The sequence below is a fragment of the Archocentrus centrarchus genome, chromosome 4 (genome assembly GCF_007364275.1).
Source record: "Archocentrus centrarchus isolate MPI-CPG fArcCen1 chromosome 4, fArcCen1, whole genome shotgun sequence".
Taxonomy (NCBI): Eukaryota; Metazoa; Chordata; class Actinopteri; order Cichliformes; family Cichlidae; genus Archocentrus; species Archocentrus centrarchus.
Genome location: NC_044349.1, coordinates 35052823 through 35066876, shown reverse-complemented (window position 1 = coordinate 35066876; position 14054 = coordinate 35052823). Strand labels below are relative to the sequence as shown.

Genomic DNA, 14054 nt, shown 5'->3' with positions numbered 1-14054 from the left:
CTCCTCCTCCTCTGCACGCTCTCAAGGATGTGGATACAGTTCTGCCAGGGTAACTTTGACATGACACCAGAAGCTCCACCCACCTGCTGTTGAAATCTGTTTGTAAGGGGGAGACAATCAGAAGAACCTCTCCACAGCCACCTCCTCCAGCAGGTTGAGCAGGTCACCCATATGCCATAAAGCCACTGTAGAGACCTGGGTTCAAGAAGAAGAAGAAGAAACAGCCTTTATTGTCCCACAGAGGGGAAATTTGGGTGTAACAGCAGCCGCAGTTATTATAAATATAAATATAATAATTTACACTATTAGAAAAGAATATATATAAAATCAACAAACAAGATTAACCTTAATACTACTAATAATAACAATACTACTAATAAATAATAACACTATATACAATGTACATGATGTGCCTGTGTGTTGAACCTTAACAGGCCGGACTATTTACAGTAAATCACCGTTTGCTGTGTCTTACCCCTGTTCTCTCTCTCCCAGCTTTGCTGTTCTGAAAAAGCCCAAAAATGTTTGAAGAAGGAAGCTGTTTTAAAAAGAGAGGGTTGATTAACCGAGGCGCTCCACCAAGTTAACATTTTAATCGATCCTCTATAAATGAAAGTAAAATAAATAAACACTTTTTCTTAAAATTCTCACATTTAAATATATGAATTGTGATCCCAAGAGTAAATTTTGATCTATGAGTTTTTTGCTGTTATTGATCAGTGTATAGGTGAGTGTGTCTTCCTGTTGACAGCTGCGTATTTTCCTGGTATTAAACTCTCAGTTGCTGACTAACAGTGGATCAATGTCTCAAAGGTTGATTTGTTGTTTAGCTGCTCTGCAGGACACTGACCTGAGTTCAGCTCAAACTACACACATCTGCCTGTCTGAACACTCACAGCTCTACCTGCTCGAGTAAGAACCAATGCTTAATTTTATTATTCTTATTTTATTATCATTATCATGATGCCACATAGCAAATGTTAATTCTTAAAGGAAATGTCTTATTTTAAAAATGTTGAAGCTCTTGCACTCAAAGTTGTGGTACTTGAAAATGTTTTGTTTGTTTTTGAACTGTTACACACTTGAGACCCAAATGTGCTGAATTTGATGTTAGCCCTTTGTTAAATATTGATATTTAAACAATATATTGTATTTTTGTTGATCCTGTCTGCTGATTTCAACAAGGGTTAAACAAATCAGCATGTACCTCGACGTGTAAGACGTGACTCTGGTACTTTGTGCCATGTGACTTTAGGGACTTCGTGGTCATTTGCTGCCTCTGTGCTATTTAGTTCTGGCTAAACCAGTTGGCTAAAACAGCCAATGGTAGATTGCAGACTCAAGTTTGTACAAATGAGCAGTTGAAGGTTACAGAGGTGCAAGGAACCCTCGATTCTCTGTTTGTTTTACATCTGTATGGCATAAAAGATGGACAGACTAATAGATCAATTGTTATAGACAGGGCTCTGAAATTTTTGTATAGTGTACAACATTTTTGGTCATAAAAAAACAAGTTTCATGAAAAATTAAGATGAAGATGTCAATGAATTATCAGATCAAACATCCAGGGTACCAATACTTACGTGTGGTTCCTAGTTTCTCAGAGTAGAATGGGAGGCAGAGCCTTCAGCTGTCAGCTCCCGGTTTGGATTCACTGGACAGACACTCTCTAATTTTAAGATTAGACTCAATATTTTTGTTTTTGATAAAGCTCATACTTAGGGCTGGATCAGGTGACCCTGAACCATCTCTTACTTGTGTTACAGAATTTCCCACAAATAAAATAAAAAACAAATAAAAAATGTAAATTGGCTGGTATTTGTATGGCTCTTTTCTTCTGTACTTGAGCACTAAAAGCACTTTATACAACATGCCTCATTCACACAAGCACTTTCTTCTACAGCTAAGTGCTTTCTATCTAACATTCACACTTTGATGAATGCATCAGGACCAACTCAGGGTTCAGTATCTCACCCAAGGATAGTTTGGTATGCAGACTGGAACCTTCCAATTAGTAGATGACCTGCTCTACTTCCTGAGCCACAGCCATCTTTTCACTTCCCATGTACTTATACGCCACTGCTGCATGTCATGAAAATGCCTTCTCTCTGTTTTTTTTTCTTGCCTCCCTGTGCCCTCCTTTTTCCTCTTCTATTTCCCCTCAGCCCCAACCAGTCGCAGCAGATGACTGCCCCTCCCTGAGCCTGGTTCTGCTGGAGGTTTTTTCCTGTTTAGAGGAGTTTTTTTCTTCCCACTGTCACCAAATGCTGCTCATACAGGGTTGTCTGATTGTTGGGGTTTTCTCTCTAATATTGTATAGGCTTTACCTTACAATATAAAGTTCTTTGAGGTGACTGTTGTTGTAAACTAGTGCTATATAAATACAGTTGTATTGAACTGAATTGTTTCTGTTCTTCTGTCGTAGACATTAAGTTGGTGTAATGTTGAAACTATTGTATATTCTGTAATTTGATGCTCAAAATTGTTCACAGACAAAAATCATGCTGAACAAAAAATATATTTTGGTATTAGATTTTGGCTTTTGGTTTCAGTTTCTAACAGACCTTAATCGTGTTTTTAGGTTGTCAGGTAGAAAGTTTTCTCTTTCTCTTTCTGATTTTATGTGGAATGAACCATCAGTCCCATCAGTAACAAAATTTTGGAGACATTGTTTTGGTTTTCTGAAAGAAATATCACAAACTACTGTGGAAAGCTGGCTCTGTAAGAGGAGCCAGACTGGATGCGCTGGGAGAGGTGGTGAAAAAATGCACACTCAAGAAGTTAGAAGCCATCCTGAACAACTCTGATCACCCACTTTATAACTTCTGTATGCAACAAAAAACATGAGTACTGGAAGTCTCCTCTCTCTGTTGTAAAATGGAGAGATACAGAAACTCATTCATACCCACAGGCATCAGGCTTTTCAGCTCTCATACAAATAGCAGATGTGCTATGTCAGATATAAATTTTGCTTTGGGATCAATAAAGTTATTCTTAGTTCATGCTTAATTATTATGGATCCAGAGACTTAGTGCCAGGTGTTGAGGGAATTTCCAGCTCTTATGGAATTATGCAGTGTTCATTGACTTTATTCTTCTTCTTAACACGAGAAAATAAATGGACTGCGCAACAATAGCATAAGCTCACTTCTGATTGGTTTTCTTTCCAGGATGAGGACTCCTGATTGCTTGTTGGCTCTGGTGTTCCTGCCATTATTCTCTGTCGCCATCCCTCCAGACATCTGCAGTGCCAAACCCAAGGACCTCCCTCTGGAGCCATACTGCATCTACCGCAGCCCCGAACCTGAGTCCCCCAAGGCTCCATTGTTGGAACCCGAGGCAGTCCCTGAGTCCACCAACCCCCGAGTATGGGAACTGTCAAAGGCCAACGGACGCTTTGCTCTGTCACTGTACAGACAGCTGGCGCTCAGCAAGACCCCCGAGTCCAACATCTTTATGTCCCCCATCAGCATCTCTACTGCATTCGCCATGACGAAACTCGGAGCTTGCAACGAGACGCTGAAGCAGATCATGGAGGTCAAACACTGCATCACTGTGATCCTTTAATTATTTCTTTAGAAAGTCAGACTCTCTCTCTTACGTGGGTTTAAAAATGTTTCTACTTTTGTCTTGTTTATATATTTAGGCCAGTGAGTTTTTGGACAATGAAACTTTATTTGTAATTTTGCCTCTGTCCACCACCAGAGTGGAGTTTAACCAAACAATCAAGGTGTGATTGGCATGCGCCTTGAGGTGACTGTTGTGAGCAGTGCTATATAAATAAAATTGAATTGATTGTTAATAATAGGATTGTTATTAATGGGCTACGTACCACAGGCCTTTAAGGTGGCACTAAAAAAGTTGCTAATATGGGAGAAATATGCTCTTTCTTTCTAGTCCTAGTTAGTACTCTCACTGCGGCATTTTGGATCAGCTGAAGGCTTTTCAGGGAGTTATATCTTTAAGGCATTCCTGTAGTTTAACTAATTGATGTGTTGTCTGATCATAGATAGATAAAGCTGGGTATCATGCAGTGGCGGTCCTATCCTGTTTGATCATACTTTTGTTGGACCTCTTGAATTAAAACTGAAAATCTGCACTTCAATCATATCTTAATATTTTAATTGAAAATCCACTGTGGTGGGGTACACAGTCATCCATCCATCCATCCATTTTCTACCACTTATCTGGGGTTGGGTTGCGGGGCAGCAGCCTAAGCAGAGAAGCCCATAACTCCCTCTCCCCAGCCACCTCCTGCAATTCAGGGGAACACTGAGGCATTCCCAGGCCAGCCGAGAAATGTAATCTCGTCAGCGTGTTCTGTGTCTACTTCGGTCCTCCTCCCAGTTGGACTTGGAGGTATCCGTGAGCCATCCAATTCAGATGCTCAAACTATTTCAGCTCACTCCTTTTGATGTGGAGGAGTAGCAGCTATACTCCGAGTGCCGTCTGAATTACCAGTCACCCGTCAGAGAAAGCTAACTTCCACTGCTTGTGTATGCAGTCTCATTCTTTCGGTCGTTAGATTTAGATTTAGATTAAATTCAATTTATTGTCATTGCATAGGTCACAAGTTGAAGATTGAATCTAACTAGAAGTGCTTGAGCAGTGATTTAAAAAAAAAAAAGAGCATATGATATCATGAGGAGTATATGCACAGAAGTGCAATAATGTATATATGGAGTGCAAAAAAATTACTCACTTAGCGGTTTAGTAGTGCAAAGTAGAAGTAGTACAATAAATACAATAAATACTCAGTTCGGGAAGGGGGGGGTAGTACTGGTGCAGTAGTCCAATAATATTCAGACGGGGGGATTTAGTGAGTGTATGTGTGAGTGAGGTGATGGAGGGTGGGAGGTGGGGCATGTGTGTGAAGACTGGTGGTGTTTGAACTGGTGGTTTTTTGTTCAGAGGCTCCTGTAGCGCCTTCCGGAGGGCAGGGGGCTGAACACTCCATTGGCTGGAAGGGAGGAATCTGTTGGGATGTTAGTTGCTTTCCTGACACAACGCTTCCTGTAGATGTCGCTAATGGTGGGAAGTGAGGCTCCAGCGATGCCCTCAGCTGTTTTCACCACTTTCTGCAACGCTTTCCGATCTGAGACAGAGCAGTTCCCATAACAGACTGTAACACAGGATGCTCTCGATGGCGCAGTGGTAGAAGTTCACTAGGATGTCTGAAGAGAAGTGGTTTTTCTTCAAAGTCCTCAGGAAGAACTGGCGCTGGTGAATCTTCTTGACCAAGCTGGAGCAGTTGGTTGTCCAGGTGAGGTCCTGTGAGATGTGGATCCCCAGGAATTTGAAGCTGGACACACGCTCCACTGCTGCACTATTGATGTGGATGGGTGGGTGAGTGTCTGCATTCCTCCTGAAGTCTACAATGAGCTTTTTGGTTTTTATGGAGTGTTAAGGAGCAGATTGTTATTGTTGCACCACGCGACAAGACGATCCACCTCCTCCCTGTAGAACGACTCATCATTGTTCCTGATGAGGCCAATCACCGTGGTGTCATCTTCAAACTTAATAATAGTGTTGGAACCATGTTCAGGTCTGCAGTCATGGGTGAAGAGGTTTTAGAGCAGGGGTAGGGAACTCCAGGCCTCGAGGGCCGGTGTCCTGCAGGTTTTAGATGTGTCCCTGATCCAGCACACCTGAATCAAATGACCGAATTACCTCCTCAGTCTGCAGTCAAGTTCTCCAGAGTCCTGCTAATGACTTCTATATGTGATTCAGGTGTGCTGGATCAGTCTGACGCCATGGTCCCGGAGGAGTTTAATTATCTCAGGATCTTGTTAACAAGTGAGGGAGAGGGAGTGGGAGATTGACAAACGGATTGGGGCTGTGGCAGCAGTGATGTGGATGCTGCTTTGGTCTGTTGTGGTGAAGAGAGCGCCTAGTGTAAAAGCAAAGCTGTCGATTTACCTCTTGATTACGTCCTTACTCTCACCTGTGGTCACGAGTTTTGGGTAGTGACCGAAAGAACGAGATCGTGGATACGAGTGGAAGAAATGAGCTTCCTCCGAAAGGTGGCTGGCCTCTCCCTTAGAAGAGGAGTGCTGTCATTAGAAAGGGGTTCAGAGTAGAGCCCCCCTACTACTCCTTTTGATGTGGAGGAGTAGGGGGTTCAGAGTAGAGCCCCCCTACTCCTCCACATCAAAAGGAGCCAGTTGAGGTGGTTTGGACATCTGACTGCCTCCTGGGCACCTCTTGAGTGAGGTGTTCCAGGCATGTCTTACTAGGAGGAGGCCCCAGGGAGACCCAGAACATGCTGGCCTGAGAATGCCTTGGTGTTCCTCCTGGATAAGCTGGAGGAGGTGGCTGGGGAGACTGCGTTTCTCTGCTTAGGCTGCTGTCCCAGCGACCCGGCCGCAGATAAGTGGAAGAAACTGGATGGATGGACCGACAAATATATTAATTTGTGTGTATATATTTACGTGAATTGACTTTTAAATCAGACACTTTAATATACATTTTATTTGTTCATTATAAAAAAAATCAAATGGACTGCTACTTACATTGTGCTTTTCCACTCAATTTGAGCACTCAAAGCACTTTCTCACGACAAGCCTCATTCACCCATTCACACAAGGGATTTTTTTATGCCTAAGCACTGTCAGTGTTTTTTAAAATTCACACGCCAGTGGATTCATTGGGTTCAGTATCTTACCCAAGGACACTTCAGCATGCAGGCTGGAGGAGCTAGGGACTGAACCACCAACTTTCTGATTAGTAGATGATCCAGCTACTGCCTGAGCCACAGCCTCCACAGTTTTGTAGCTCAAAATAAACCTTTTTTTCCTGCAGGTGTTTGAGTTTAATACCATCAAAGAAAAGACATCAGATCAAGTCCATTTCTTCTTCGCCAAACTCAACTGCCGTCTGTACAGAAAGAAGGGCGAGACCACTGAACTAATATCTGCCAACCGACTGTTTGGAGACAAATCGTTTGTCTTCAACGAGACGTACCAGAACATTAGCGAGACTGTGTATGGAGCCAAACTGCTGCCTCTCAACTTCAAGGTAATAATGAAAAGATCTCAATTTAAAACAGCTCTTGAACTGTTTTTAATATCAGGAAGATAAAACAATATTATTAGGAAGAGACAGAAACTGGTTAAAGCTTTATTTAAAACCTGTCAAAGAACAAGAGTAAATATGCTAAGTGATGCATAAATAGATAAAACACGAGTTCAACAATAAATTACTTTAAAAATGAATCAAAAAGTAAAATAATTTGATTAATAAAAAGAAGATATAACCACAGGATGTCAGTGTGGGGAGATACTCTAAAAAATTAAGTCAATGACAATTGAATTCTTATGTAAATTTCAGTAAGTGCCGGTTCATATATTTTTCTCTTCCCTGCATTGCTGTTATCTTTATTATGTTTGTGTTTAACCATTTTTATTTAGAGGCTTTTTTCCTTGGATGCAGATGACATCTATACTTGTCCAATTAATCCAAGAATTTGGATTTTTCTGCTACAAGATGGACTGCAGCAAAATTAAAGCAGCTTTATTAGACAGGAATTATCTTTGTGTATATTTGTGTGTGGAGTTTTAAAGGTAGTGAACCTTTAGAAATTTACAGTATGACTGTGATCTGGATGATTTTGAAATTCAGGAAAGTCAGGCTTACAAAAACTTTTTTGTGTTGTGAGTGGTGCAGAACAATAATGGCCTCTTTCACTGTATTCTACATGTTGCGCCTTTTAAATAACATTAAAATCCAGTTTTCCCAAAATCTGTACAAGGGAGGCAGAGACTGCAAATTTAGCATGGCTCACAAAAAGGACATTTATTTGTCTGACACCAGTTACACTAATAACCTTGGTTCTGTGGTGCAGGACAACCCAGAGAAGGCCCGGGTCACCATCAACAACTGGATTTCCAATAAGACAGAGAACCGGATTCAGGACACACTGCCGCTTGGGTCACTGGACTCCACCACAATCCTGGTGCTTGTCAACACCATCTTCTTCAAGGTACATGAATGCCAAATACTGCTCAGGGCTGAGAACCTAAAATTAGCATTCACATCTATCCCAGCTGTTATAGGGCGAGAGGCAGGGCACACCTGGACAGGCCGCCAACCTGTCACAGGGTTAACACAGAAAGACAGACAACCATTCACAGTCACACTCACACCTATGGGCAATTTAGAATCACCAGTTAACCTAACCCCACTGACTACATGTCTTTGGACTGTGGGAGGAAACCAGAGTACCCTGAGAGAACCCACCGTGCCACCCCATCCTGAAACAACTTACAAAAATCCTCGGAAACGTTGTATTTTAAAAATACAGTGTAATTTTACAGCAGCACATTGATGTAGTGCTTAAACCTGCCGCCTCTTCAAATCTACTAAGCAGCAGGAGCCTTTCTGTATGAAGTTGGCATGTTGTGCCTGTGTGGGTTTCCCCTGGTACTCTGACAGCCTCTCCCACAGTCCATAGACATGCAGGCCCTCAAAGTACAGGGGGTGGCTCAGAATTGGTGCTTTTTGAGTTGCCTTATTTGTTTAGAATTTTTGAGCCCTCCTAATTTCAGCGCAGGAGCTAGCCGCATATATTTTCAGGACTGAAAAACACCTTTAACCACTGCAACAAAATCAGTTTCACACACAATTTTATAACTCCAGCTGTCAAATCTAAATCAAAAATCTAGTTTTTTGTCAGCACAGTTGCTTTCTATCACCAACTCTGAGCATCAATGAATGATTCCATAGTTTCAATAGCAAAACTGCATCGGTTATTCGTCTGTGATGTAGAGCAGAAACAAGCACTGGTACCCTGCATGTGTCCTGATAATTCAAAAAAAGTGAAAACTTCAAAAAAGTGTATTTTTGATAAACTTTTAAGCTCATATCACGGTGTGGGATTCATGGTTGTAGCTCCCTTTTAGCTACATTGTGAAACCATGCTCATCTTCTAGCTCTGATTCCTTCTGTGTCAAAATAATTTTCTCATATTTTTAACACTCGGCAAATGTTAAACTTGAGATTCACTTGATAACTGTGATACTAATGAATAAGAGACCAGCATTCATGTATGGCATATACATGTAGAAGAGGACTCACCTGGAAAATGTTCATATTATGAAGGTAAAATTTTGTCTGGATTTCAGGTATGCTTAAATTCTTGTAAAAAAAAAAAAAAAAAAGCTGCTGCCTCTAAAGCGGTCAGCTGTGAGGCAGCTATCATTTAAATTTGATTTTTGTTCTTCTGAACTTCTCAAAAGTAGATTTTACATGGCTTCATTAAATATGCTACAGTTATTACAAAAGCAGCTGGTTCATTCTGAGAGGGTCAGCTGGGAACATTTTATATGAATTGGCTCAACAGGGCGCTTACAGTGCAAAAGAAATATAAAGCTGTAGATCACCTGCATATAAAAATAATCTGTGATCATTTTTATATTATCACAGATTATTTTATATTATATTATCACTGAGGAGGCTGAGTCGATGGCCATGCTGCTGTGTGCCACAAGAGTGAAAAATGATAAAGTCCCGTTTATGGCTGGATGTCCGTGTGACTTCCCACTGACCGACCACACTTTGTGCCTCTTAGGGTCAGTGGAAGAACAAGTTTGATCAAGACAACGTGTTCGCCGCAGACTTCCACGTCAGTGCGGGTCACACCTGCTCTGTCAACATGATGTACCAGGAGACCAAGTTCAGGTACAACTACTTCCCCGATGAGCACGTGCAGCTGCTGGAGATGCCATATCGTGGAGATGAAATCACCATGGTCATCATTCTGCCAAGCAGAGGCACTCCACTCAGTAAGGTAACCTTGACTAGCAGGTCCATTCTTCCCACTTTTTCCAGCTCATGTTGGCTGTGTTTAATTATCATTTTATTGTTCTAAAGTACTTTTAAAAAATCACAGCCATAACATTTTCTGCCCCTTTTAAATAAAGTGAAAAAGAGCAGTTTAAAAATCTACAAATAATTCTAAATGAATTTTTGTTACATTCAGCACCATCAGACCTGCACGGCTGCTGCTAATATTTTTTTAGGAATATTTTGGGCTTTTTTACATACAGGAAAACAGGGAGAGAGAGAGAATGGGGAAAGACAAATGGCTTCAGATCAGAATCAAACTAAGGCCCCTGCTGCTTTTTTTTAAAACTGCTGTTACTTATTTTAAAGGCTAATCATTATCAGTATTACATTCCTCTTTGATCCATATGACTGTGAAAAAAGGCTTTTTTGCAGATATGTGGAGATTTAACAGCGTCACATGTTAACTGGTGCATATTGCTGCTGCACTTCACCTCTCTGTATGTGTGCTGAGGTGGAGGAGAGTCTGGACCTGACAAAACTGAACAGCTGGTTGGATCAGATGAAGGAAACGTCCGTCTCTGTCAACATCCCCCGCTTCAAGGTGGAGGACAGCTTCAGCTTGAAGGAGAAGCTACAGGCCATGGGGCTGACTGACCTGTTCAGCTCTGAGAAGGCCAGCTTGCCAGGTGCTTAAACCTGAACTTTTGATCTCAATCCAGAGTCCACATAAACTGGATTAAATATGAATTTTATTAATACTTTTTCATTAAATTATTATATAATCAATATAATCAATATATTTGGTCAGCCTGGACACATCTGGACACATTTTTTCATATTTTTTCAAACAGTCTGAATTCATAATTATTTAAAGTAAGCTTTAATTGTTTTAACCACTGCACACAAATAGGCCAAACTGTATTATTTCCTGAAGATTCATGTCAGTTAAATCATGAAAGGATTTGATGCAAACATACATATAAAGCAGCATCTTGTGTTTTTTGATGGGTTTTAGCAGGATTCTAGTTATCTGCATTTGATTCTGATGACTGAAGGGAGGCAGCTTGACCCACTTTTGGTTTACATTATGGTAGTTATAATTAATAGATAGGAACAATGAAATATCACAAATAAATATTAAGACTAAGACACAAATTCCCTTCTGTGTGTTTCAGGGATGCTGGAGGACAGCAGTGATGGCCTCTATATCTCAGATGCCTACCATAAAGCCTTCCTGGAGGTCAGTCAAACACTGTTAACATCGCTTAGAACTGGTTTCTCAGATAAAGTGATGTGTGATGTCATTTATATTTATATTTACAGCCTATGATCACTTTTTTAATAAGCGATCGCATTTGAGTGCATCTTTTTTCCCCTTTTTAAATGTTTTTTTAGACAATTTGTCATTAATTTCCAGACATTTTAAACATGTGAAAAAATAGCTTTCAGATACATATTGTTTTTGAACATTTAATTTTTTTGATTTTTATGGATTTTGGGGTATTTTTAAAGTAATTTTTTTGTCTATTTTTTTTGTTTAGTATGAAAACATAAGCTTCTAAATCCATATTGGTATCCTGAAAGTTGCAACAAATTCTGAGCTACTTTTATACAAGTGCAGCTCTTACAGGTCTTAATTTTAGTTATGAAGCATCATGCTTCATATTTAAATAAACTGTGAGCTCAGCCCTGCAGTGAGGTGATTCTAAACACTGTTTGCTGTTTGTAGGTGAATGAGGAGGGCAGCGAGGCCGCAGCAGCCAGCGCCGTGGTCGCCGTTGGACGATCAATCAATGTGCACAGGCAGGTTTTTCTGGCCGATCGGCCTTTTCTGCTGCTCATCAGAGAGTCGACCATCAACACGCTGCTGTTCATGGGCCGCGTGGCTGATCCGTGCAACCAATAAAAACCAGCAGATGTGATCACTGTCAAAGCTGCTTTATTTAAAATTGCAAATGCAAAATGATTAAATGTACTGTACTGAGTTTTTTAAAAACTTTTAGCTAATTTCATTTAAAATATTATAATTATAAGTAATGGGAATTATTATATTAGTATTACCTATAATAACTGGTATTTATTTAACTTCTGAGCAATGGGCAGCGTGGTGGTGCAGTGGTTAGCATTGTTGCTTCACAGCAAGACGGTCCTGGGTTCAAATCCAGTGTTAGCCCTAGATTGGTCACCTGTCCGGGGTGTACCCTGCCTCCCGCCCCACAATCACTGGCATGGGCTCCCCTGCGACCTTGAATTGGCTTTGTTTTTTGTTTTTTTTTGCTGTTATTCCAATACCTTTAAACCACATCAACTTTGTAATGACTTTTAGCAAATTAACACTATAAACCGATTCTCTGGCTTCGTGGTGGTCAACACTGCTGCCTCACAGCTAGAATGACATCTAGAAGGCCTTTGTTCGATTCCACCTTGACCCGGACCTCTCTGTGTGGAGTTTGCATGTTCTCCCCGTGCCTGTCTGGGTTTCCTCCCACAGTCCAAGGACATGCACTTACTGGGGTTAGGTTAATTAGTCACTCTAAATTGCCCATAGGTGTGAACGGGTGCAACAGGTTGGCGACCTGTACAGGGTGTACCCTGCCTCTCTCCCTGTGTCAGCTGGGATAGGCTCCCGTGACCCTGAACAGGATGAGCCGATTCTCCGTTACTACTGGCTAACAATTTCAAACATTTTTTATGATTACTTTCATTAGCCATTTGGCTGAATCAGCAGTCAGCTGTTTGAGTTCTACCACAAACTTTCTACTAAACTCAGTAACTAAGAGATTTGAACTAAAACAAGGTAAATCAGTGCCTCCATCATAACTGCAGACTGGACATTTGTAGTGGGGATAATGGGCTTCATTCACCAGTGCTGGCACAGAAATGTTCTTACTGAGCAAAGAAATAAGCACACACACAAAATTACCATTGGATTTATTACATTTGTTTGAATGTGAATTTGAAGAATAAGAAATACTTTCAAATCATTTTCAAGTCATTCTAAATCCACAGACTCCTGCTCACTTGTTTACCTTGAGGTGTGCGGTGCTTTGGGTTTCCCCCTTATTTTCCAAGGGGTCACCACAGCGGATGGATCCCATATTTCGTATGGCACAGATATGGCAAATGTCCTTCCTGACTCAACCTTCCCATTTATCCATGCTCGGGACCGGTGTTGTGCCAAAAAGTGATTTCCGGTATTTTATGAATTATATCAAGTCATTTTGAGCCAAAGTAGAAGCTACAGTTTTTGGCAAAGTCACTTATCCTTTATATATCTGAGCAAAAAGTGCCACTGACATGAAAAATGGGTTTCAGGACAGATCTGGCAGCAGAAATTGCATCAAATATAACATCACAGTTCTATAAAGATATTTTAAGTGGCCAAAAGTACTGGATTGATTATAATGTAAATACAATAACACAGTCATAAAAATGCTTGCAAAACAGGTCATTTATTTATTTTATATATAAGCCCTTCATAAATCCTGCTGACTACAGTGTATCAATAAAAACAAAGGCATTACATACAGAAAACAGAAATATCAGATTCACCTTTTGGCACAACACCCAGCACTAGGAGTACACTAGCTTATGACCCCCTGACACTGGGTTTGTCTCTCCTCCCGGGCTCAAACCTGCGATCTTTCACGGGTGGTGGAGGAAGGAGGAGAAAAAAGGAGAAGTTTGACTGAAGAAGCACGAGGAGGCGGCCAGTAAAGCGTTTACACAGAGCGACGATGATCTAAGTAAATGGTGCTATGGGGGGTGCTGAATGTTGTGCCCCCTGAGACACTCGCTGTGGCTCAAGATAAAGATGAAAATGAATTCAATGTGAAAAAAGAGCTTGTGGAGAACAAGGACCAGCCGTGGGGCCTGTCAGCCCCAAAACTAAGAAAAAGAAAAAAACCTCTGGATTCCCACGACTGTAAAAAAGTGTTTTAGTCTGAGATTCTCCAGCAGCTCCAGACTGTGAGTGATGACATCCAGCAGGACCTGTTTTAATGAAAGATAATAAAACATCTGTAGGAATATGTCAAAGGCTCCACCTTTCAGTATTTGGTGTTAATCTTATTATTCTGAGCATTTTGGCTTATTGTGTTTTAGAACTCCAAATAATAAATAATAAAAAAATAATAGGAGTAGCAGTTGTAGTATTCACTTTAAAGATGTTTGGATTGCATTTTCAGAGCACGGCGGGTCACTTAATGATCAGAAGGTTGGTGGTTCAATCCCTGGCTGCTCCAGTCAGTGTGCCAAAGTGTCTTTGGG

General features: G+C 40.9%; 1 protein-coding gene and 1 long non-coding RNA gene across 2 annotated transcripts; one reads left to right on the top strand and one right to left on the bottom strand.

The window, feature by feature from the left end:
• Positions 1 to 98: 98 nt before the first annotated feature.
• Positions 99 to 756, bottom strand: LOC115778563 (uncharacterized). Its single transcript, XR_004019851.1, has 3 exons — positions 652 to 756; positions 476 to 538; positions 99 to 195 (listed from the first exon to the last, which is right to left on the bottom strand). It is a non-coding gene; the product is annotated as an uncharacterized LOC115778563 (long non-coding RNA).
• Positions 757 to 802: 46 nt separating this feature from the next.
• Positions 803 to 11718, top strand: serpinc1 (serpin peptidase inhibitor, clade C (antithrombin), member 1). Its single transcript, XM_030727771.1, has 8 exons — positions 803 to 912; positions 3170 to 3536; positions 6801 to 7016; positions 7843 to 7980; positions 9568 to 9786; positions 10297 to 10471; positions 10961 to 11025; positions 11515 to 11718. Exons 1-8 carry the CDS (start codon positions 803 to 805, stop codon positions 11689 to 11691), a joined length of 1467 nt encoding a protein of 488 aa, XP_030583631.1. The 3' UTR covers positions 11692 to 11718.
• The last annotated feature ends 2336 nt before the right edge of the window (positions 11719 to 14054 follow it).